General features: G+C 32.6%; 1 protein-coding gene across 11 annotated transcripts; it reads right to left on the bottom strand.

The window, feature by feature from the left end:
• On the bottom strand, nucleotides 1-20,790 carry LOC117125323. Of its 11 annotated transcripts, XR_004448093.1 has the most exons (14): nucleotides 20,645-20,790; nucleotides 20,012-20,121; nucleotides 17,140-17,322; nucleotides 16,229-16,445; nucleotides 14,721-14,895; nucleotides 14,445-14,522; nucleotides 12,541-12,659; nucleotides 9,678-9,850; nucleotides 7,559-7,675; nucleotides 4,386-4,512; nucleotides 3,175-3,402; nucleotides 1,980-2,038; nucleotides 1,415-1,460; nucleotides 1-32 (listed from the first exon to the last, which is right to left on the bottom strand). XR_004448093.1 is itself a non-coding variant. In XM_033271789.1 (8 exons), the coding sequence occupies exons 4-8, from the start codon at nucleotides 16,347-16,349 to the stop codon at nucleotides 4,447-4,449; spliced, it is 495 nt and encodes a 164-aa protein (XP_033127680.1). In that variant the 5' UTR covers nucleotides 16,350-16,445; nucleotides 17,140-17,322; nucleotides 20,012-20,121; nucleotides 20,645-20,790; the 3' UTR covers nucleotides 3,430-4,446. The 11 variants fall into 11 exon arrangements, 1 of the variants encoding a protein (XP_033127680.1); XR_004448095.1 differs by lacking the exon at nucleotides 1,980-2,038; XR_004448097.1 differs by lacking the exons at nucleotides 1,980-2,038; nucleotides 3,175-3,402 and having other exon boundaries at nucleotides 4-32.
• Between the last annotated feature and the right edge of the window lie 4,917 nt (nucleotides 20,791-25,707).

Below are 25,707 nucleotides of genomic sequence, written 5' to 3'. Positions count from 1 at the left end.
ATACTCAGGTGGGCCTTGCCTATGCTTTAGAACTACAGTAGATGCAAATATAGAGAAATTATTCAATGTTTGCCCTATGCAGTGTGCTATTTGCATTTTTATCTGTTTTTTCAATTATAATGTTTCAGATTTTTTACACATTTTTTTCATGTTAATTTTCATGTTAATTTATGAATTAAAATAGATATATAAACAAACAATATGGAATGCAAGTTTCGTATAATTCTCTATAAGACACAGATTTTTGTGTTGCTCATTCAATCAGATTGTTTCGCTTAAATATGGTTTAGAAGATTTAGTCTTTATTTTTAGAGGTGAAGCGATTTTCCGCAGCGGTCCACGTGCTTAAGTGTTGCTGCGGGGAGAGAAGCAATGCAGATAAAGTGCTTTGCTCAAGGAAAGCCAAACACACAGCAAAGGATTGAAACCCTGACTTCATCAACACTTTTCTTGACACTCTACTTAAACCAATACATTTTTTTTTTTTTTTTGAAATGCCAAGATGGTGTCCAATGATGGATAGTTTTACCAGAATGTGTTCCTCAAGACAAAAACTGCATCGGGTCCAGCCATCATCAGGGACAAAGACAACTCCCTCAGACATTGGCTGCTGAGGGGAGGGTGTTGTGGTCACCCAGCAGCAAGACAAACAACGGATGAACTAAGGGAGGATGAGATCTTCGAGTCAAAGGTCAACCATGTTCACTTTAAAGAATAGGCTTTAGGTTATTATCTTTTTTCAATACAGAATCATTAGTAGCTGAACTGCCAGAATCAGAACTAAAGACAAAACCACCATTCACTTTTGTTTTTCTATTTGATATGACACGATCTTTACTTGGCGCTATGCATATAGAAATAGTCGAGGTTCTGGTTCTGGTGGGCAAAAATTTAGGAGTATAACAGTTCAAATATGATAATTTGAGGGGTACCACACCTGTCACCATGTATTGTGTGGCTGTGGAGAGAATCTTCAGATCAGGCCATCCTGCCAGCACACACTGGCTACAGGCCTCTGTCTCCCAAATGCATTATTCAACAAATTAAATAATTAAAATGAATATGATAAATTGTGGGAATTAAATACATCTGTTCCTGAAAAATATTATTAATAATATAATTATTTAAAAAATAAATAAAAATAAGAATAATATAATAGTAATTTTAGAATAATAACAATTTAATGCTTATTTCAAAATAATAATCTACTTTTGAGAATTAAAAAAAAACTCTGGACTAGAAAAAATTAATATATTATAATTATTACAAAAAAAAAACAAGTGAAAATAAGAATAATAATATTAATATTAAAATTATATCCTTTAATACTCATTTAAAAATAAGAATATATGCTTGTAAGTATATAAAAAATAAATTATGAATAATCATTAATCTGTCATATACTCTGTCTTACCTTTTTGTTTCTTCAACATCATTGACAGATTCGTTAGAAGTATAACCTGTAAGGGATTAAACAAACATGTTATTAATAACAATAACTTCAATAATGGTAATGGAAGGTTATGTTTTTTTACAAAAATATATATTGCCAAAGCTCTATGAGTCCTTAATATGATTTTCTAAGGATAAATATATATTTCAGTATTTATTAACCTTTGTTTTTAAGATGCATCTGATTTGAAAAGTGGTAGATATATAATTATGACATGACATAATTAATGCATCCTTATCCTAACAAATGACATGCAATTTGTTGACTATATGGGCAATACAAATCACAACTGGCTGTGGTAATGCATCTGAAATTGTAAACAAGTACCATCCTACTATTATTAGTAATTCTTCCTTATTTTACCTTTGCATTTTTAATGGTCTTTGAAAAATGATACACATCTATTATCCATGAATGCAAATGGTAACAATTGCATTATTTATGATTTGCTAGCTATACCATAATTATCAGTGCAATATTTAACAACAAAGACAGCTGTTTTCTCATCATACTTGTGAAGACGTACCACGCAGTACTCCAATTACAGTTTATTATCTTGTATTTTTGTAACATGCGCAACAAATTCTACCAAAAAAAAAAAAAAAAATCAAGGCTTGATTGGCTAACTGTGTTACTGAGGATGGATGCAGTTCTTTGGATAGTTGATAAAAATTGATATTTTAAAATATATATCTGGTTCAACGAAGCTTTTAAGTGCTAGGCTTGTGATTTGAGGCAAGCGATTGCACTCCCATACACCATCACTCACCTAAACTGCTCTTCAGGGGTGTGAAAAAAATAGAGCACCTTGGGTATGAAAATCACTCACCTTAAATCTAGTAAAAAAAATCAGGTGGAGTGGACGGTATTCCAGATTAGAGCAATGTTTTATTGAAAACTTGTATATTTATATTATGGTCTGGCATGGCGTCGAAAATTATGTTCACCATAAATACCTAATGCAAGATTATTGATTGTAAAAGCAAATTAACATAAAAGCACACTTACAGGCTGATACTCTACAATGTAAAAATTACCCACAATGCAATTTAAAATGATGGAAATTACCTTTATAATAAAAGGAACAATATTTCGATGCAACTACCAAAATACAAGCAAATTAATTGAGCTTTTATTCAAAAAGAAGGAATCATATAATTATTATGATTCTTCCTATTCGAATATCTCATGTCAGTATTTCTTGTGCTGAAGACCCCAGTTGAAACCCGGCTAGTAGCAGGTTTTAAACGGTTTCTGATCACTAGCTTTGCTCCTCGAATAACCCTTATATTGAAAGTTCAGCGGGTAAAGGACAATGTTTGTATCCATATGTTGTAGTTAGTTAAGTCAGTTAACACTGCACTGTCATTGGTCCCCTAGTTCAAATTTCCAATTTACAATTAGAATGAGAAAAATAAAAATAATATTATTATTAAGATTATTACTCTAACAACTGAGCTATGAAGCCACACTACCTTGTAGGATTTAGTAAACAACCTCATCATAGTTTCTTTGTGTTTATTTACTATTATTTTTATTCACAATTCAAAATTGAGAATTTTAAGCATGCAATAGTAGATACTTACTATGCCATTCAAAGTCATTTTTTATGTTTTATTTTGACTGTTTTTTTAGATGCTCTTTCAATAGGCTGACTTCACAATATTGTAAAACAAAATTCAAGCAAATTAACATAAAAAATTTAAAAGATGCTCTATTACCTCTATACTGTTACTATTCAATGTTTCAACTGCATTCCTGACTATCATAGAGGGCACTATTGAGATTAGACTCATCATTCATGCTGTCATATGTGGACTGGGTACTCTGCTCAACTTGCTGGCTTTTAATTGGTTCATCTGAAACCAGCGAGGCCCTGCTTCTATTCACCATAGACTTTACTGTGCTTTCGTATATAAATGAATTTTTCTGTCTTTCGTGCAAAACTTCTAAAATAGATTGTGGTATATTTTGCAGAAATACGACAAAAATTGATTAATGCATAATATAACCAACATGTGAAAGACATCTCAAAAAATCATCTGATCAATATACATACTGTTGTTAATAAATTTATATTGTATTTCACATCGGTAAAGTTATGATCAGTGAGAATCAAGGATACTGGAAATTGTGGGCCCTGATGGGGAGCGAAGATGAAGTGGGGGTACTGTACTGGCTCGATGAAGTGAGGGGGAGCTAACTCGCAAAAAATATTAGTCAACCAGAAATACAGATTTGAAACACCAAAGTTGGATGTAATTGCAACAAAACGTTTTTCCATGAATATATATAGTTAAAATTTATCTCTACAACATACAAAAAGTTCACCAAAATACACCCACGGGGAAGGTGATTTTTATAGCAAAGAAAACTGAACTACTGTACTTCACTGGGCTGCTATGCTTTGCCTATGATAATGTGTGCAGTATCTAGGTTACCAAGCGCTTTAATTTGGCTTCTGCTCCCACTTCTGATTGGTTAACCTTACCTTACCTTACAGTCTGCGCATACTATTACTAAAAGTTACGTCGCACGTCCCACTGAAATTTGTTTTGTGTTGAATATTAGCCTAAAAGCCGTAATATTTGATTAGATGCTCAGTTATATGAATTATATGAAACGTACGATTAATACTACAGTTGGTGAGGCCTGCCCTATGCATGCCGACCCAGCTGAGACTCGGGAGTCGGAAAACATGTGATATTTTCATAAATATAGGCATAGGCCTACTAATAATAATATAAGTTTTCTTACCTAAAAACATATCAGGGATTTTTCTCCTGACAGTAAAACTTACTACTGCTTTGTTTTTCTTTTGCATTTGCACATAATAATAACAGGCAGACTTGTAGCGCAAATAAACAAGGTCTCAATGCTTCCCCCAAAAAAACTACAGTATCACATGAATAGGAAGGGCGGGTGCACATACCTGTCTCCAATTGTTCTTTTTGGTTTCCAGTAACCAAATTCTCCATTGAAGACCATTTCTTTCATATTAACATACGAGTAGAAATCAATAAGATGTTTGAACTTGGAAATCCTGGAACCACTATGCACTAATAAAGAGATTAAGATATTTTCACATGATACATTGCATCCTGAAGAAGTTACTGCAAATGCTTGGTGTTGAATAAATTATGTAAAGTATTAGTATAAGTAACTGCTGTTTTAGTTTTTACTTTTGGTTCAGATTAACACGGCAACTTTAGGGGTCCTAAAGCTGGTTTTCCACTAGGCAAATTTATTCGCACAAATCAAAGCGTCGGTTAGCTTCCTGAGCTCTGATTGGTTGCGCATTTTTTCACTTCGCAAAAACTCCGATAGGAATGTGAATGCGCTTTTCGTCTGCAATGCAATTTCATATTAAGTCAAGAAGATGCCTGAAAATTGTTGCAATAAACTGCATAAATGAAAAGGTACATCATATTTTATTGCAACATACCGGTATCTCTGCCCACAAACATCATCTGAATTACCTATAATACATGACTCGAGTGAGCGTGCATTATTATAATTTGAAAAGTATGAGAAAAAAAGTGCAAAGATAAGATTGGTTTTCGGCACATGTAAAGTAAATACATCAAAGACAATTAAGATTTATTTTCTATGGTACAATATATCACAGCAATGTATTAGATCGATGATGATGAATTATACTATACAAGAGTGTCATATCCAGCAATCTAGAGGTACTATTTCCCCGAATTTTATCACCTCAGCCCAAATTATAGTGGGGTAGAGATGGGTGTGGACTCACGGTTCTGAATGCAAAAGTAAATACATCAAAGCCAATGTTTTTAAGTTGTATTTTCTACAGTACCGTACATCAAACATATTAACTAGATATATATGATTGTCGGAAATAAATTTGTTGGCGCTTCATTTTGACTATAAAATGGTGATGTGATGATGATGAATTTTACTATATGAAAGTTTCTTGGAAACTAAACATAGCACTTTATAGCAATAGAATACATGTCATGAAAGACGGGCAAGAGTTTTCACCCTCTCAGGTGAGCAATATTGTATCGACAAAATTGGCCAGTGCCAACTATCAGAGCTTTTTTGCTCAAAACTTGTTATTTAGTAGTGTTAATTTCATCTTTAAAATGTGTTCAAATATTTAAAAATTTAGTAATCAACATCATTATTAGTTTCTCCTTGTTCACAGTTTAGAATTGAGATTTGATTTTAAGCATGTAACAGTAGTTACTATGCCATCAAAGACATTTTTGATGTTTTCTTTTATTTTGACTGATGTATTTTTGTGATTCTCTTTTAATTTATGTTGACACAAAAATTGACACACAAAATGAAAAGATTCCAAAAAAGAAGATGCTCTATTACCTCTTTACTATTAGTATTCAATGTTTCAACTGCATTCCTGACACTATGGGCGCTATTAAGATCAGACTCATCACTTATGTTATCATATTTGGATTTATGTTTAATCATAGTGGCTTGCTGGCTTTTAATTGGTCCATCTGAAACCAGCGAGTCCCTGCTTGTACTCACTATAGATTTTGCTCTACTTTCATTTGCAGCAGAATTTCTCTGCTTTTTGCATAAAACTCCTGAAATTTATGGTGGTATCATTTTCTGGAGGACCAGGAAAAATTGATTGATGCATAATAACAACCACAGACCCTATTGTGATAAAACTAAGTTGTAAATAAGACATCTCAGAAATTCATCTAATCAATAGTATACACACACTTCTGTTATTAAATATATATTGCATTCAACATCGGTAAAGATCAGTGACATATAAAGGAGTCTGGAAATGTTGGGGCTGAGGGGGGAGTGAAGGTAAAGTGGGGGGAGTGCTCGATGATTAAGTGAGGGGGAGCTAGCTCACAAAGATAAGGTGATTTTTATCTACTTGAGATAATTGATTTCTTTTGCTTTGAACATTATCAATGGAGGAGGTGCAAGTGTTTAGAGAGGGCGAGTGAAATCTGCCTCCCACCGGCCACCTATATACAGTATGACACTGCCATGATTTAACTTTTTATGTTAGAATTTTACATATGTACTGTTTTTTTTTTTTTACCTTTAATTGGGTTTCCTTTTTTTTTTTGGACAAATAAAGTTTCTCTATTTTAATAAAATCAAAAGGGTAGGCCTACTGGGTTTTGCTTACAGCCTATGGATGTGTGCAAAACCTACTTTAAAACACTTAATGGCTCCTGGGGAGTACTATCAAATTAACCAAGTATAGTGTGTAAGGCTGGGGTTTAGCCAGAAAAACAAAACAGGCTGCCCAAAATGGAAGCTAGTGGGCGTGGCCCTGAGCTGATGGGTGGGCCACGCAACCTCCCAAACATAAGGAAAAAAAATAGAAAATTATGATCTTTAGAGGGCATTTAAAGGTGTTTAAATGTTGGAATTTTGTCTTCAAAGGAATAGTGTTGAATTAGCTATCACAAAGATGTTTTGGTTATAGTCACTCACATAATGTTTCTATGCTATGAGAATAATCTACTCTAGGGCCTCCGAATAGACAGATAGGTCAAACCTACTGTATTTTTTTGACTAATAAAATTTACCCTTAACTTTACGGTATTCATTAATTAATTATAACCAGAGAGTTACGAACACCAGCAATATTATGTCAGAAAACCGAATTTCAAATATTGTACTTGCAGAGCTACGTGCATGCGTTGTGGGCGACTCAGAACCGTCAATTTTCCAGAAAGTATAAACGTTTTAAACATGACGCATGTTGTTAGTGAATTTTTCACAGCCGTAGGCAATGGTTAAGCGTTATATTTTTGGGAATCCCTACCGAATATTGGTATGAAAACAATATACATTCAATCAATAAAGGTTGTTTTTAAAAAATGCAAATATGTTTTATCTTTAGTTGAATATATTATTCGATAGATTTGAAGAATATAAAGAATTTGCTAAAGGTAGACCTGGCCCAATTAGGCTAGGCTGAGCTGATTAGGTCAAAAGGTAAAATTGGCCGTTCTAAACAATTGATGGCCGTCCAAAAGACGAGCGGACGGCTCACTGGCTAAGCCTATGGTGTAAGGCCACACTGCAACCACAATGGGCTCTAGAAGTAGTGTAATTTGTGGATTACTATAAACTTACCGGGTGTGTCCAAGGCTCGCTGGCTAAGCCTATGTGAGACCCCCAAGGGTTTCTGCCTTGCTGAGGGCTGCTGGGTGGATTTAGTGGCATAATTGTCTCATCTCCTTCATAGTAATTCTTAAAAGAAAAAAAAAAAGAGATAAAAGAATAGATGACCTCCTGCTTTGGATTTTTCTCTCGTAAAGCAAAAATTATTAAATGCTGTTTAATATTTGGATTCGCATAATAATAACAAGTAGATCTATAGTGCAAGTAAACAATATGCTTTTCCTATTAAAACTAATGAAAACCTAAACTAAGTGAAAACCCCTCCCTCCCTCCCTCCCCCCCTTTATAATATTATGTAACTGACATATTTTCTTTTTATATTTTGATTATATTTGACTTTGTACTTGAGTATGGTTTTTAATTGTACTTTTGATGTTTCCTTCTGTATTTTCTTGTTTGTGTTCCTTTGTACATTTGAACTACACTACTTGGGCTGCTACTGTACTTATGGGGCTTTTTTTTTAAAATAAAGAATAAGAGTTTATCATTGTTAAAAAAAAAAACCATTGACTAGGATAAAGATTTCCCATACGAATAGAATATACGAATGGTACTGGGTAAAAGACAACTTGATATCTTGCTTCAAACAAGGTATTCATTCGTAGAAGTCTTATGAAGACAAGCCTATCCAGTAGTGACATTAAAGGGTCGGGACCAGGACATACCTTCAACTTTAGATTGACAAAGATTGAGATATCTTAAATAGACACAATGCATACACAGGCCTAGTTCTAGAGTCCAGTTAAAATATGTAATATATAATGTATTTGTGAATTTTCTTTCCTTATAGTTAATCCATGTCAAGTCTGTAAGTAAAAACAACATTTACTTATAAAAAATTGATTTATGAATGAATTTATTCCCTATGATGTAATATTGTATTGAATGACATATAATCATATTTTTTACTTAAACATTATGTGTCAATATTTATTAATAGTAAAATAAATTAGATTTAACGTAAATATGGAAGAAGCATGAAGAAAGAAGAATAGGGAAAAAACTCAGAGCAGCTGAAATATTTACCAAAAATAAACAATCATTTTGTCAATATTGCATCACGTTTTTGTGAAAATCTTTTAGTCTCCAATCTTCAGAGGTCAAGGTGCCGGCATCCTACATGTTTCATATATACATGTGATTTCCAAGATTTCTTTATATGAAAAAGGGTGTAAAGCTTTTAGTAATGCTATAAAGGCCAAAAAAAAAAAAAAAAAAAAAAAAAAAAAAAAAAAAAGAATATGAATTTTGCCTTGAATGATTTAGTAGTAGTGCATATGAACAGGCTGAGAATATGCTAGGAATTGCATTTAAAGATAAAAACACACCCACGGCAACACCCCCTGGCAGTGTATGACAGTTGCTTTTGAGTTCGTAAAAGATATAATAATAATAATAAGATATAACGCCTAATAGCCTAATAATGTATAATGCGAGTGTGCGTATAATAGAATAGTTTTAAGAATATATGAAAAATGTTGCATATATACAAAAGAAACTGTGTGCAATGTTTTATTTAAGATAAAATTGTATAAATAATAATAAAAAATATAATAATAAGTAATATAAGCATTTCTTTCATATTGACATACAAGTAGAAATCATGATTCTTAAACTTGGAAATCCTGGAACCACTATGCGCTATAAAAGGATTAAGACATTTTCATATTATAAATAGCATCCTGAAGAAGTTTGTTGCATAACAAAGGCTTTGTGTTCAATAAATTATATTTTGTAAGTTTTTTTGACTGATTTAGTTCAATCCAATTATTTTTCAATATTTTATGTTACTTACGCTAGCTTTCGTCTTGTTGTCAACAAGACTTCATCAGCTGAATGAGTTCAGTTTATTATTCACGACTACTCAGGTGTCCTATATTGGAATAAGTCACTTCATGGAGATCATATAGTTCAAATTTGTTTTCATGTACTTTATTTCAGTTTCTGGTTTTACTGCTTTTTCTTTGTAAGCATTTCAAGCTTTCTAGTCCTTATTTTTGTTGAAAGTAAAGTGATCAATGAAACCTGTAAGCTTGTAAAATAACATACTAGCTAAGAATCCATAGCTTACCCTTTCAAATGACTATAGCGGCAGTACTTGACTTTTTCAAATTTTTCATCTGTCTACTTAAAGACTAAATGACACTTACAGCCAGCCAACTGTTGCCCATTTGGATCATCACAGGACTGCAGCTCTTCCAATGCTGGTCGTATCTTTCATCATTGATGTTGAATACCGAGCTTCTAATTAAAAAATAATTAAAATAAAAAAAGTGCACAGTGCCTTTGATCATTGATTTGGAATTGACACTACAGTATATAAATCATTAGCATTACAGTATATTATTATTATTATTATTATTATCATCATCAATCTAACCATTAAATTAAAACATTTGCTGATCTGTACTGATATGATGTTAAATAAAATAATAATGATAATAATGATACTGGTATTACTGGTATTAAAAATGATGATGTTAAACAAAGCTGATTACCAGTATGTAAAAGCCAGACTTCCGAAGGATAATTTATCTCTGTTTTGCCATTATAATATTTTTAGTATTTTAATATAAAGAAAACTACTTTTTTTTTTGCATGGTTTATCATTCATGAATAATAAAATAAAAATTATGAACACACAATATATCAACAAACAATTAATGGAATGCAAGTTGCATGCAAAATACTCTTTTGATTAGAAACCCTGTGCAGTGTTGATCAATATGACTGCATTGCCTTTAATAATGAGTTTAGAATATTTGTCAATTTTGTTTTATTTTAGATATAAAGCACTTTTAATTCCCCCGGGTCCACATGCTTGAATGTTGTTTCTGGTGGAAAGAAACCAACTGTGCAGATAAACTGCTTTATTCAAGGACACAAGCAAAATGCACAGCGAGGGATTGAAACCCTAACTTTAAGAACCAAGATTCTATTCCATTTATTGACAAATATACAAGTACAGTACATGAAATTTGTTTTCATGGGTTGGGAATACACATTATATAGATATAAATTAAATAATTACCTGAAAGACATAAATACAGTGCATAAAATACTTAAATTATATTTAAATTAACAATAAATAGAATATATGAGGGATGCCATCCAAAACCCAGCGTTACCGTCGCTGTATGTTAAACTGAGTAATAACAATGTATATGTCAGTACTCTACTGTACATACTTTAGTACAGCAAAGCTGTAATACTTTTACTCATAACTTTGGCAAAAGTAAATCAGTTGCAGTAATGAGCCATCATTTTAAAGCTTACGATGTAAAGAATCAGAATATATTCAAAACTCAATTTTCATTTGTTGGTAACTGCTGCTGGTTTTGGGATGGCAAGCTTCATGATACAGTAATGAAGATCTGAGTTGTACTCTGAGGAGGTAAATGAGAAAATTAAGCTGTTATATATGGAGGTCAAATGTTGAATTTGAGGGGTTCCCCACCTGTCACCATGCATTGCATGGCTGTGGAGAGAATCTTTACAGGCTACATATCCTGCACTCACACAATTATTGCTACAGGCCTTGTCTGACAAACCAGTATTCAACACATTTTTTAAAAAAATGAAAATGAATGATAAATTTTGGGAATTGAATAATTCTGTTAATGAAAAAAAAAATAATATAATACAATTATAAAAAAAAAAAAATTAAAATAAGAATTATTAATAGTAATTTCAAAATAATATCATTTAATGCTCATTTCAAATAAGATCTACTTTTGGGGTTTTGTCTACAGCCTGGCTGGGTGCAAAACCTACTTTATCAAGTTAATAAAGTTTTATCAGTGGAATACTGTGTAAGGCCACATTGCAACCACAATGGGCTGTGCAAGTAGTGCAATTTGTGGATTACTATCAACTTACCGGGTGTGTCTGTGGCTTCATCGCTGAACAAATAAAGTTTCTCTATTTTATTAAAATCAAAAGGGAGGCCTACTAGGTTTTGCTTACAGCCTATGAATGTGTGCAAAACCTACTTCTCCTGGGGAGTATTATCAAATCAACCAAGTGTAGTTTTTAAGGCTGGGGTTTAGCCCGAAAAATAAAATAGGCCGCCCAAAATGGAAGCTAGTGGGTGTGGTCCTGAGCCGATGGATGGGCCATGCAACCTCCCAAACGTAAGAAAAAAAAATTAGAAAATTATGATCTTTAGAGGGCATTTAAAGGTGTTTAAATGTTGGAATTTTGTCTTCAATGGAATAGTGTTGTATTAGCTATTACAAAGATATTTTTGTTATAGTCACTCACATAATGTTTCTAGGCTATGAGAATAATCTACTCTAGGGCCTCCGAATCGACAGATAGGCCAAACCTACTGTATTTTGTTGACTAATAAAATTTACCTTGTGACATTAACGACAACAAATCTTCTTTACGATATTCTTGAATTAATTATAACCAGAGAGTTACGAACACCAGCAATATTATGTCAGAGAACCGAATTTCAAGTACTGTACTTGCAGAGCCAGGTGCATGCGTTGTGGGCGACTCAGAACCGTCAATTTTCAAGAGAGTATAAACGTTTTAAACATGACGCATGTTGTTAGTGAACTTTTCACAGCCGCAGGCAATGGTTAAGCGTTATATTTTTGGGAATCTCCACCGAATATATTGGTATGAAAACAATATACATTCAATCAATAAAGGTTGTTTTTAAAAAACGCAAATATGATTTAGCTTTTAATTGAATATATTATTCGATAGATTTGAAGAATATAAAGAATTTGCTAAAGGTAGGCCTGGCCCAATTAGGCTAGGCTGAGCTGATTAGGTGAAAAGGTAAAAGTGGCCGTCCTAAACAATTGATGGCTGTCTAAAAGACGGGCGGACGGCTCGCTGGCTAAGCCTATGGTGTAAGCCACACTGCAACCACAATGGGCTCTAGAAGTAGTGTAATTTGTGGATTACTATAAACTTACTGGGTGTGTCCAAGGCTCACTAGGCTAAGCCTATGTGTGACCCCCAAGGGTTTCTGCCTTGCTGAGGGCTGCTGGGTGGATTTAGTGGCATACATTGTCTCATCTCCTTCATAGTAATTCTTAAAAGAAAAAAAAAAAGATAAAAGAATAGATGACCTCCTGCTTTGGATTTTTCTCTCGTAGAGCAAGAATTATTAAATGCTGTTTAATATTTGGATTCGCATAATAATAACAAGTAGACCTATAGTGCAAGTAAACAATATGCTTTTCCTATTAAAAAAAATGAAAACCTAAACTAAGTGAAAACCCCTCCCTCTCCCTCTCCCCCCTTATAATATTATGTAACTGACATATTTATGTCTTTTTATATTTTTATTATATTTGACTTTGTACTTGAGTATGGTTTTTAATTGTACTTTTGATGTTTCCTTCTGTATTTTCTTGTTTGTGTTCCTTTGTACATTTGAACTACAACTACTTGGGCTGCTACTGTACTTATGGGGCTTTTTTTTTAAAATAAAGAATAAGAGTTTATCATTGTTAAAAAAAAACCCATTGACTAGGATAAAGATTTCCCATACGAATAGAATATACGAATGGTACTGGGTAAAAGACAACTTGATTTCTGGCTTCAAACAAGGTATCCACTCGTAGAAGTCTTATGAAGACAAGCCTATGCAGTAGTGACATTAAAGGGTCGGGACCAGGACATACCTTCAACTTTAGATTGACAAAGATTGAGATATCTTAAATAGACACAATGCATACACAGGCCTAGTTCTAGAGTCCAGTTAAAATATATGTAATAATGTATTTGTGAATTTTCTTTCCTTATAGTTAATCCATGTCAAGTCTGTAAGTAAAAACAACATTTACTTATAAAAAATTGACACGGATTAACTAAAGGAAAGAAAATTCACATAAAATTTACTGAATCCAGAATGAATTTATTTCCTATGATGTAATAATGTATTGGATGAATCATATATTTTACTTAAACATTATGCGTCAATATTTATTAATAGAAAAATAAATTAGATTTAACGTAAATATGGAAGAAGCATGAAGAAAGAAGAATAGGGAAAAAACTCAGAGCAGATGAAATATTTACCAAAAATAAACAATAATAATCCTTTTGTCAATATTGCATCACGTTTTTGTGAAAATTTTTTAGTCTCTAATCTTCAGAGGTCGAGGTGCCGGCATCCTACATGTTTCATATATACATGTGATTTCCAAGATTTCTTTATATGAAAAAAGGTGTAAAGCTTTTAGTAATGCTATAAAGGCCAAAAAAAAAAAAAAAAAAAAAAATTAGATGATTCTGAAGAATATGAATTTTGCCTTGAATGATTTAGTAGTAGTGCATATGAACAGGCTGAGAATATGCTAGGAATTGCATTTAAAGATAAAAACACACCCACGGCAACACCCCCTGGCAGTGTATGACAGTTGCTTTTAAGTTCGTAAAAGATATAATAATAATAATAATAATAAGATATAACGCGTAATAGCCTAATAATGTATAATGCGAGTGTGTGTATAATAGAATAGTTTTAAGAATATATGAAAAATGTTGCATATATAAAAAAGAAACTGTGTGCGATGTTTTATTTAAGATAAAATTGTATAAATAATAATAAAAAATATAATAATAAGTAATATAAGCATTTCTTTCATATTGACATACAAGTAGAAATCATGATTCTTAAACTTGGAAATCCTGGAACCACTATGCGCTACAATATAGGATTAAGACATTTTCATATTATAAATAGCATCCTGAAGAAGTTTGTTGCATAAAAGGCTTTGAGTTCAATAAATTATATTTTGTAAGTTTTTTTGACTGATTTAGTTCAATCCAAATATTTTTCAATAGTAAACTAATATTTTATGTTACTTACGCTAGCTTTCGTCTTGTTGTCAACAAGACTTCATCAGCTGAATGAGTTCAGTTTATTATTCACGACTACTCAGGTGTCCTAAATTGGAATAAATCACTTTAGGGAGATCATATAGTTCAAATTTGTTTTCATGTACTTTATTTCAGTTTCTGGTTTTACTGCTTTTTCTTTCTAAGCATTTCCAGCTTTCTAGTCCTTATTTTTGTTGAAAGTAAAGGGATCAATGAAACCTGTAAGCTTGTAAAATAACATACTAGCTATGAATCCATAGCTTACCCTTTCAAATGACTATAGCGGCAGTAGTTGACTTTTTCAAATTTTTCATCTGTCCACTTATAAGACTAAATGACATTTACAGCCAGCCAACTGTTGCCCATTTGGATCATCACAGGACTGCAGCTCTTCCAATGCTGGTTGTAGTCTTTCATCATTGATGTTGAATAGCGAGCTTCTAATTAAAAAATGATTAAAATCAAAAAAGTGCACAGCGCCTTTGATCATTGATTTGGAATTGACACTATATAAATCATTAGCATTACAGTATATTATTATTATTATTATTATTATTATTATTATTATTATTATTATTATTATTATTATTATTATCATCAATCTAACCATTAAATTAAACACTTGCTGATCTATACTGATATGATGTTATATAAAATAATAATGATAATAATGATACTGGTTAATACTGGTATTAAAAAATGATCATGTTAAACAAAGCTGATTACCAGTATGTTAAAGCCAGACTCCGAAGGATAATTTATCTCTGTTTTGCCATTATAATATTTTTAGTATTTTAATGTAAAGAAAACTACTTTTTTTTTGCATGGTTTATCATCCATGAATAATAAAAAAAAAAATTATGAACAGAAAATATATAAACAAACAATTAATGGAATGCAAGTTGCATGCAAAATACTCTTTTGATTGGAAACCGTGTGCAGTGTTGATCAATATGACTGCATTGCCTTTAATAATGAGTTTAGAATATTTGTCAATTTTGTTTTATTTTAGATATAAAGCACTTTTAATTCCCCCGGGTCCACATGCTTGAATGTTGTTTCTGGTGGAAAGAAACCAACTGTCAGATAAAGTGCTTTATTCAAGGACACAAGCAAAATGCACAGCGAGGGATTGAAACCCTAAACTTTAAGAACCAAGATTCCATTCCATTTATTGACAAATATACAAGTACAGTACATGAAATTTGTTTTCATGGGTTGGGAATACACATTATATAGATATAAATTAAATAATTACCTGAAAGACATAAATACATTGCATAAAATACTTAAATTATATTTAAATTAACAATAAATAGAATATATGAGGGATGCCATCCCAAACCCAGCGTTACCGTCGCTGTATGTTAAACTGAGTAATAACAATGTATATGTCAGTACTCTACTGTACATACTTTAGTACAGCAAAGCTGTAATACTTTTACTCATAACTTTGGCAAAAGTAAATCAGTTGCAGTAATGAGCCATCATTTTAAAGCTTATGATGTAAAGAATCAGAATATATTCAAAACTCAATTTTCATTTGTTGGTTACGGCTGCTGGTTTTTGTGATGACTACTGAATTATTCACAATTAGAATTGAGTTTGAAGCATGTAGGGCCTATAGTAGTAATTACTATGCCATTCAAAGATATTGTTTGTTTTTTTCTTATTTTGACTGCTTTTTTTTTTTGTGATGCTTTTTCAATTTGTCCATCAAAATAAAAAAAATTATATAATAGAAAAAAGCTGCTCTATTACCGCTTTACTTACTATTCAATGTTTCAACTGCACTCCAGACACTATCATAGAGGGCGCTATTGAGATAAGACTCATTCATCCTGACATGTGAACTGGGTACTCTGCTTGGCTTGCTGGCTTTTAATTGGTCCATATGAAATCCCTGCTTCTACTCGCTATAGATTTCGCTGCAACAAAATTTTTCTGCTTTTGGTGTAAAACATTCTGAAGTTGACGCTTGTGTCTTTTGCTGGAAGAGCAGGAAAAATTGATTATTGCATACTATAACATGTAAATAAAAACATATCGGTTTATTCATCTAATCAATTAAAATACTGTTGTTGTTATTAAATTTATATTCTATCTGAAATGATTCTTTTTTTTTTTTGGATTTGCATATAATGATATTTACAGGTAGACCTATTTATACAGTAGTACAAATAAACAAGGTCTCTATGCTTTCCCCATTAAAACACTAACAAAAATCAACAACCTGCATAAATACACGATCCTATATATTTTACTGTTGTATTTTGTATTGATATTGACCAGAGGCTTAGAGATGACCACTTGATGTGTTCTTGGGCTTTCCCATGTCATCTCTAATCACACCCCTGGTCAATATATTGAAAGGTATTTGAGAAATCCTTTATTCACATAAAAACTGTTTCATCTTTATAGGGAAGGGCATTTAAAAGGCGAATTTTCAACACTGCATGATCAAATCAAAGGCAAGATCTTTATTTACCTGAGAGTATTTGTAAAAAATCAACTGAGCTTCTTGTTCAAATCCTGGACTGTTGATTGTGATTGGGGGAAGGGGGGGGGGACATTAATACATAAAATCAGATGTAACCTATAGAGTAAGAGCAGGCATAGAAGAGGTGGGCTTATACCCCAAAACACTGCAGTATCACATGAATAGGAAGAGTCTGTACACATACCTGTGTCAATTGTTTTCAAATACTCTTAAAATGTTTCTCAAGATATGAATTTGGGAAGATATCAAATTCTACATTTTTTCTGTCCTCCATATCGCCTTTCTTTGCTTGTTTCAACCTCAGTTTTAGTATTCACCATCAGGTCGAAGGTCAATAGTCAGGTGGGCTTTGCCTACTGCTTTTGAACTAGTACAGTAGATGCAAAATGCAGAAAAAAAAATGTTGACTGTTTGTACTATGCAGTTTGCTAGATGCATCTTTATTTGCTTGTTTTTTTAGAATTATAATATTTTCTAGTATTAAGAAATACATTTTTTTTTGCATGTTTATTGTCATTTATGAATAATAAAATAAAAATTATGGAAGGATATAAACAATAAGTAGAATATAAGGTCCGTGCAATATACTCTTTTAAGCCGATGGGAAAACCAGTGTTCATTCACTGAGTTCATTGTGTTCCTCATTAAATCAGACTGCTTTCCTTAGGTGGTATGGCAGTATATTTATTAAGCGCATATTACAATAGTCTCTATGCGCTTGAAATGCAAAGTCTTGGAAGCAGAAGTAAAAAACCGAATAATATCCTAAGACTAACAAAAGCAAACAACCACAGAGACAAAGAGAAGACAGCAGAAAGAACCAGTCTCACTGCTCTGTTCTCCAGCACTTTGAGGCCCAAATGAATAGGGCTCGCTGGAATATGATTCACAAAAGCTAAAAAAAGGAAAACTGATTAAAAAGAGCAAAACAGGTGAGTCTTAAAGCCTCGTCTTAAACACGGAAATAGATGGAGACTCACGAACAGCGTCAGGTAATGCGTTCCAAAGCTTTGGGGCCAAGACACTAAATGAACGCTTGCCAAAAGATTTTAAACGGCAGGGTGAACAGTGGAGTATAAATGAACTGGTTGTGGATCTCAGAGTGCGTGAACAAGTAGCCGAACGTAAATTGAATAAGGTCAGATATATATTTATATGTGGAATGATGGAAAGATTTATAAACAAAAAGTAAAATCTTGAACTCGATGCGCTGTTTGATGGGTAGCCAGTGGAGAAGACGAAGAGTAGGAGTGATGTGTAGGGATCTAGATGTACCACCAACAAGACGAGCAGCGACATTAAGCTGGAGTTGTAGTTTCCTAGTTACAGAATTGGGTAGTCCATAAAAAACTCCATTACAGTAGTTGAGTTTTGATGTGACAAGTGCATGGATCACTTTTGCGGTGGCATCTTTAAGTAACCCCAGTGACATGTTTGATGCTGCAAATTTGATAAGAAAACTGTTCTGCATATATTAAGGACATGTTTCTTCAATGACAAGGTGGAATCGTGTGTAATACCAACATTGCGAACCTCTGATGATGGAGTAATAATAGAGTTGCCAATTCTGACTGTATTTATAACATATATTATCCGATAAATTTTTGGAAAGCAGCCACTTTGCTAATTTTTGCTGCGGAAATGGAGCCCAACGTTTTCGATAAGCCTTCGTATGAGAAATCAGATAATTTAAAAAAAAAAAGCTCAGAATGCGAAAATAAAATAACCTTTGACCGATGTCAAACGGCCATGCAAAGAATTATTTTTGAGAGTTAGTTTTTACGGGAACTATTCATAGTGGCCTACTGTATGCTTAGGATCAAACACTTTAAAATTAATATAAGTAGGATATGTCATGCTTATTAAATAATATAACGGAAACCAGAAATGGCTGAGCTCGACGTCGACAGTGCCTAGCTGGGCCTAGGTCTAAGGTCTAATCCCTACCTACTGTATCGTTTATTGTACTGTAAAGCACACCAAACAAAGCTATAGCATTCTTTATCCTCTTTTCCTCCAGTACATTTGTACAGCAATACAACTCACTGTGATGTATTAATTAATTCTAATTTCCTTGTCATATATATTGTTTCTAAATACGGGTTCTAATCATACAGTATGTTATTATTTATGCATTTCTATATGTATTTTTTGTAACCGTGCAATGAAATGTTTGCCGCCTAGTATTTCAATTTTTGAACAATAAATGAAATCTTGAAATCTTGAATTTCTATATAAAACTTCTATATAGAAGTACAATAAAACATCATTGTGACAGTATTATTTCCCAGAATGAAATAACATAGTACTGAATATTTCGTTCTTGGCCTCACACAAAAAAAAGGTAAACTGCGTGTCAACAAAATGAATGTTACGATGTTGAACACATTGCACTGTTGTTCATAATGTTGCATGATGGAATAAAATATTTGGAGGGAATTTTAAGATACTTTATTAGAGAAAATTATGGCAGAAATTATAAGTGCTGCGGAAACACGGCCTTAAATACGGGTTTACAAGATTTGATCCTTTCACCCACTTTTTAGATATGAAGCACTTTTCCCTCAGGGTCCATGTGATTAAGTGTTACTTGTGGGTGGATGCAGATAAAGTGATTTGCTCAAAGACACAAGAGAAATGCACAGTCAGGGATTGAATCTCCAACCTCAAGACTCAACATTCAGATTCCAGTTACTTTTATATACATACAGTACATGAAATTTGATTTCCTGAATTAGGAATACACAAAATATACACAAAAGTTAAATAATTACTTGAAAGACAAAGATTAAAAACATAAATACAGTGCATGCAATACTTAAATTACAGCTAAATTAATAATAGAATATACAGTAAAGAAGTTCTAAATGAGGTGTATACTGAGCAGAGGAGGTAAACAAATTTGAGTTGTTTACAAAATGGATCAAAATAGAAGAACAAAGCGAGGATGAACCACTGTGCACTTTTGTTTTTCTATTTGATGTGACACTCTGTACTTGGTGCTATGCTGGAAATAGTGGAGGTCAAATATGTTGATAATTTGAGGGGTACCATACCTGTCACCATGCATTGCATGGCTGTGGAATGATTCTTCAGATCTACAGGCCACACATCCTGCCAGCACACACACACACATAAATTTGGGGAATTATAAATACATCTGTTCCTGAAAAATGTTAATAATATAATATAATTATTTTTTAAAATTATTAAAAATAAGAAAAATAATAGTAATTTTATAATAATAAAATTAATAAAAATAAGAATAATAATAGTAATTTTATAATATCATTTAATGCCCATTTCAAAATAGGAATCTACTATTAGGAATAATAAATCTGTTGCTAGAAAACATTAATATAATTATTTTTTAAAATTATTAAAAATAAGAAAAATAATAGTAATTTTATAATAATAACATTAATAAAAATAAGAATAATAATAGTAATTTTATAATATCATTTAATGCCCATTTCAAAATAGGAATCTACTTTTAGGAATAATAAATATGTCGCTAGAAAACAATTATATAATTATTTAAAAAATAAGAAACAAATAAAAATAAGAATAATAATAATAATATTAAAATAATATCCTTTAACACTCATTTCTAAATAAGAGTATAAGTATGTAAGTAAATAAAAAGAAAATAATGATCAATCATTAATCTGTCATATACTCTGTCTTACCTGTTTGTTTCTTCAACATCATTGATGGACTCACTAGAAGTAAGCTGTAAGGGATTTAAGAAACTTGATAATTATATAAAAATTAAATAACTTTCAACAATTCAACAATTGGTTGGCCGTAACTAGTAATTTTGTAATTTTCTATTTTTATTTTAACTTTCTCCTTTTTCATCTTATTTTTTTACTTTATATAGGACTTTATTTTATTATATTACATTGTATTAAACCATGTATTAATAATAATTATTATTATTGTACAAGGTATTTAAAAAAATTATATTTATATATAATTATTCTTACTAAATTTGAATTTTTCTTATTTTCAATTTCTTAATTTGTGTTCTATTTTTAAAAAACTATGCGCCGTTTTTTTTTGTTTTTTTTTTAATTTATTCTGAATGTATTGCTATCATTCTTTCTGTGTTTCCTCGTGTTGATTTTTATTGATTGGTTAAAACTTCAATTTTGTATACAAGATTGCAATAAAGTATAAAGAATTAGAATTGTAATTTCACTGTTCCCTGGAATTAGTAACTTGAATAATGGTTATGACAGGGTACAGTGTCTGTAAATTAACTGCAGGTTACAAATCAGGCCTGGAATTTCCCTTCTTCATATCTATGTTAATGTTTTTTTTGTTTCTTGTTTGTTGCCTAAAAAAAAAAATTATAAAAGACACTAAGACATACAGAACATAACACTAAGACATATAGAACATAATTTTATTTTTTTCTCCTTTTTTTTTATAATTTGTCCCCCTTGAATCCTCCACTGATATGCAGTTAATGACTTTTGTTAACACATATAATTTTATTACACACATAGTGTAATCGGCACTGACTTCCATAAGACAATTGATAATGAAATATTGAAAACCTGTAAACATTATGAATTTGTGTGAGATAGGTTATTTCTGGGAGATTGTGGGAAGGCGGAAGGTCTTCTGGTTTTCAGGAGACTCCCGCGAGTTTCGGGAGACTTGGGAACCCTGCTACTCTAACAACTAAGTACTACTCTACCTCACTGTAAACAACCTTATCCTTAAGTTTCTCTGTGTTCATTTACTACTAATTATTCAGGAATTGAGTTTTTAAGCATGTATATTAGTATAAGTACTATGCCATTCAAAGAAATTGTTTGTTTTTTTCTTATTTTGACTGCTTTTTGTGTGATGCTCTTTCCATTTCTTCCACCAAAATACAAAAAAAATGTATATAAATAGAAAAAAAATGCTATATTACCTCTTTACTTTCACTATTCAATGTTTCAACTGCATTCCAAACACTATCATAGAGGGCGCTATTATAAGACTCATTTATGCTGTCATATGTGGACTGGGTACTCTGCTTTCTGGTTTTTAATTGGTTCATGTCTTTCATGTATTTACTTTACCTACTTCAAAACTGTCCACACGCATCTCAGCCCCACCTATGGTGGTAAAAGGTGGTAAAATTTGGGGAAATTGTACCTCTAAATTGCCGGATATGACACTCTTATATAGTAAATTCATCATCATCAATGTAATTAATCACTGTGATATACCGGTACCATAGGAAATAAAACTTGATTGTTTTTGATGTATTTACTTTACTTTATCTAATTCATGTGCCGAAAACCAATCTTTTATTTGCACACTTTATCTCATACTTCTCAAATTATAATAAAGGCATCGCACTCGAGTCGCGTATTATAGGTAATTCAGATGTTTGTGAGCAGAGACACCGGCATCTTGCAATAAAAACAAGATGTACTCTGGTTGTAGAGCACTCTTTCGTTAAAACCTAGGTCATTTAATATGCAGTTTATTTCAACAATTTTTGGGCATATCCTCTTGACTCATGAAAAGTGAGGGGGTCCCCCTTCCCCCATGATCTGCTTCCACGGGTGCATACATGGGCGTCAATCGGTGGGGACAGGGGGACACGTCCCCCACTTTTCGGAGAGTGGTGACATTGTATCGATTCTAAACCCCACTTTTCACCAATCTTCTATAATTAAAACCCCACTTTTAAAAGCAAATGGAAAGAATAACAATTACGGATGACTGTCATGAATTTTGTCTGTTCACTTTTCCAAGTGCGGTACGTATTTTCCAGAAAAAAAAACCGAGTAAAAACTCAATTGTTTATACATTTCGTAACCATCTCAGAAACCATTAGATCGATTTTATGGGTGCAGCGGTTATCAGAGGCTAAATTTATTGTGAAAACAATGTACTGAACGTTGTTAAAATTGGAAGCGTGTATACTTATAGGCCAATATTATTACAAATATAAAATTTCTACTATAAACGATTCTTTCCTTTTGTATATATTATTATGACCCGTACATATATACTAGTGTTTAATATTATCTACATACATAGGATTACTGTTTTACCTAATTTCAAAAAATTATAGTTTAGTCAATTAAATTTTATATAGCCACTTTATATAGCTATTATTATTATTTGCCACGGACTTATTATTTGAAACGGACATGTCTATCTATTTCGATTTAGTGATACCAAAAGTTTACAAACTCCATTGTTTACATTGATGCAATTATGCAATGACGTCATAATAATCAGTGGCGGATTTAAGTGGGGCCGAGCCGATCCTAAATTTTTCAAATTTATTTTTAAAAAATGGAAAAAAACAACGGAAAATTATAATTAAAAATTAATTCTAAGAGTGCCATTTCCGGCAATCTAGAGGTGTCATAGTCATAAATTTTCTTTCCTCAGCCCCAACTATGGTGGGGATGAGGTGATCTACATTCCCAAATTGTGCAAGTCCTCCATGTCACCCCTCTATTTTGCTTTCCTGGAGTCGCTACTGATAATGATAAATTAAGTAAATTACTTTTATGTTTGTGAAATCAAAATGCTAACTAATGTTTTGTGTGCTCCCTATCTCCCTAGTCCTGTTTGATCGTAACTTAGACGGTATTATTTTCACTCACAATAGTGTAGTCGCAATATTACTTACACAAAAGTGAAATTCTAAAAGAGGAGAAAAGCAAAAACCTCTTGATTGATTTTAAAAGTATTGTACAATAAGAAAGACTAAATTAATGACTGTTTAAGAATTATCTTATTTGTTTTTCATGGTTTGAATTTTAAATACGTCACAAGCTAATTAGTAGATAATAAATCATTATTTTTATGAATGTTAGTTTGCACGAAATATATAAGCGGGCATAATTATGACTAAAAGGATAATAGTAGCAGATTCAAAGGGCCCAGCCGGCCCATCATCGCTAATTTTTTTTGTTCGAAATTTAAAAGTGGAGAAAAATGAAAATTATATTCAAATTCAGTCTGAGAGTGCCATTTCTGACCAACTATAGGTATCATAATCATAAATTGTCTTACCTCAGCCCCAACCATGGTGGGGCTGAGGTGGTCTACACTCTCCAATTGTAAAAGTCCCTTTCTGGGCCCAGCTCTATTTCAAATTACTGGATCCACCACTGGATATTTTGAAAATTTTGTATGGAAATAAATGTTAATTGCATTGCTTATAATCAATTAAAATGCTAGGCGCCAGACCTTCCCGGGGGCCGAAGCAATTCATATTGTAACAAAATGGTGCAGTCCACCCCCCTATCATAAATAGATTAGGCCACTCCCTAATGCTGGGAGCCGATTGGCTATCTAAAAATAGCTGGGTTGGGATCTTAAGACCCATCGCCCAAGACATGTAGTAGTTGAGCTCTGGATCTCATGAAGTTTGAACTGGGAAATCCCGACGTTATAGCATTAAGTAAGGTAGGACCTGTAGTAATTCTATAAAATAGTTTATAGTCCAACTCAGTCATTAAGACTTGAGAGCCCAGTAAGGGACAGGCCTACTTATAGTTTAATTCCGGTGTTAACGGGAACCAGTCGGCGGCTGCTGTGTGCTCCGCATATGACATTGTATTTGTTGTTGATAATGGTACCAGTTTTATTGGTCCAATAAATGCTATGAGAAACTCAGTTAATTGTGTTTGAAGTTTATTTAATAGTCGATCCGTATTATCTGACGGCGTGTCCGACTGACTTTACTTACGCAGGACTTAGACTAGACTGAGACTGCTTGGCCGAAACCGCCACAATATCAACAATATAATACAACAATTATTTTTCTTAATACAATTTAGGGGGATGCGATCGCACCCTCTGCATACCCCCTGCATCCGCCCCAGTATTATACATTTTATTTTATTTTGTATTGTTATTGGCCAGAGGTTTAGAAATGACCACTTGATGTGTTGTTGGGCTTTCCCATGTCAACTCTAAAAACCTCGCTGGTCAATATGTAGTTAAATACATTTAGAGAACCCCTCTATTCATGAAAAGGTTTTCAACTTTATAGGGAAGTGCATTTAAAAGGCAAATTTTCAACACTGCAAGATCAAATCAGAACCAAGATTTGTTTCCCTGAAAGTATTTGTGAAAGTCAATTGAGCTTCTTGTTCAAAACCTGGGCTATTGATTTGGGGGGGGGGGGGAGACTGGCACATATGAAAATTGACTAATGCATAATATAACATGTAAATCAGACATCTCAGAAAATCATCTAATCAATATACATACATACATACACATAAATCATATTGTATTTAACATTGGTAAAGTTCTCCTATGGTCAATGACATATCAAGGAGTCTGGAAATGGTGGTGCCTGATGGTGGAGTGAATGTGAAGTTTGGGGTATCGATGATTAAGTGAGGGGGAGCTAGCTCGTAAAAATAAGGTGATTTTATATCTACTTGAGAGTAATAGTTTTTCATTTTCAATGGGGAGGGAGTGAAAACTGCCCCCTACCCTCTACCCCTTAGATATGCCAGTGCTATGATTTAGCTTTGTAAGTTGTAATTTTACATAGGGGGCATATACAATTCTTTTAAAGCTTTGTGTCTTTATTGAGCTTGTCGACAAACGATTTTCAATTTTTTTTATTCATATTGTACTTATTTACAAAATTGAAGATGGTCAGTGGCTAATATCAGAGCCTCCTTGCTCAAAACATGTGTTCCGGTTTTTGTTTGATTGTCACCTTTAGAATGTGTTTCGATATCAATAAATTTAGTGAACT

This window comes from Anneissia japonica, unplaced genomic scaffold, assembly GCF_011630105.1.
Source record: "Anneissia japonica isolate Jap-2015-1 unplaced genomic scaffold, ASM1163010v1 scaffold315_len769609_cov171, whole genome shotgun sequence".
Lineage (NCBI taxonomy): Eukaryota > Metazoa > Echinodermata > Crinoidea > Comatulida > Comatulidae > Anneissia > Anneissia japonica.
The sequence above is the reverse complement of the archived record's forward strand: the minus strand, read 5'-3'. Positions and strand labels throughout refer to the sequence as shown.

What these genes read in the sequence shown, in the direction of transcription:
- LOC117125323 (XM_033271789.1), bottom strand. Translation starts at nt 16,349, where the DNA reads ATGGACCAATTAAAAGCCAGCAAGCCAAGCAGAGTACCCAGTTCACAT. An exon ending in TGCAGTTGAAACATTGAATA is followed by an intron (nt 14,896 to 16,228) that starts GTAAGTAAAGCG and finishes TTTTTTAATTAG; the next exon opens with AAGCTCGCTATTCAACATCA. An exon ending in TGGGCAACAGTTGGCTGGCT is followed by an intron (nt 12,660 to 14,800) that starts GTAAATGTCATT and finishes TTTTCTTTTAAG; the next exon opens with AATTACTATGAAGGAGATGA.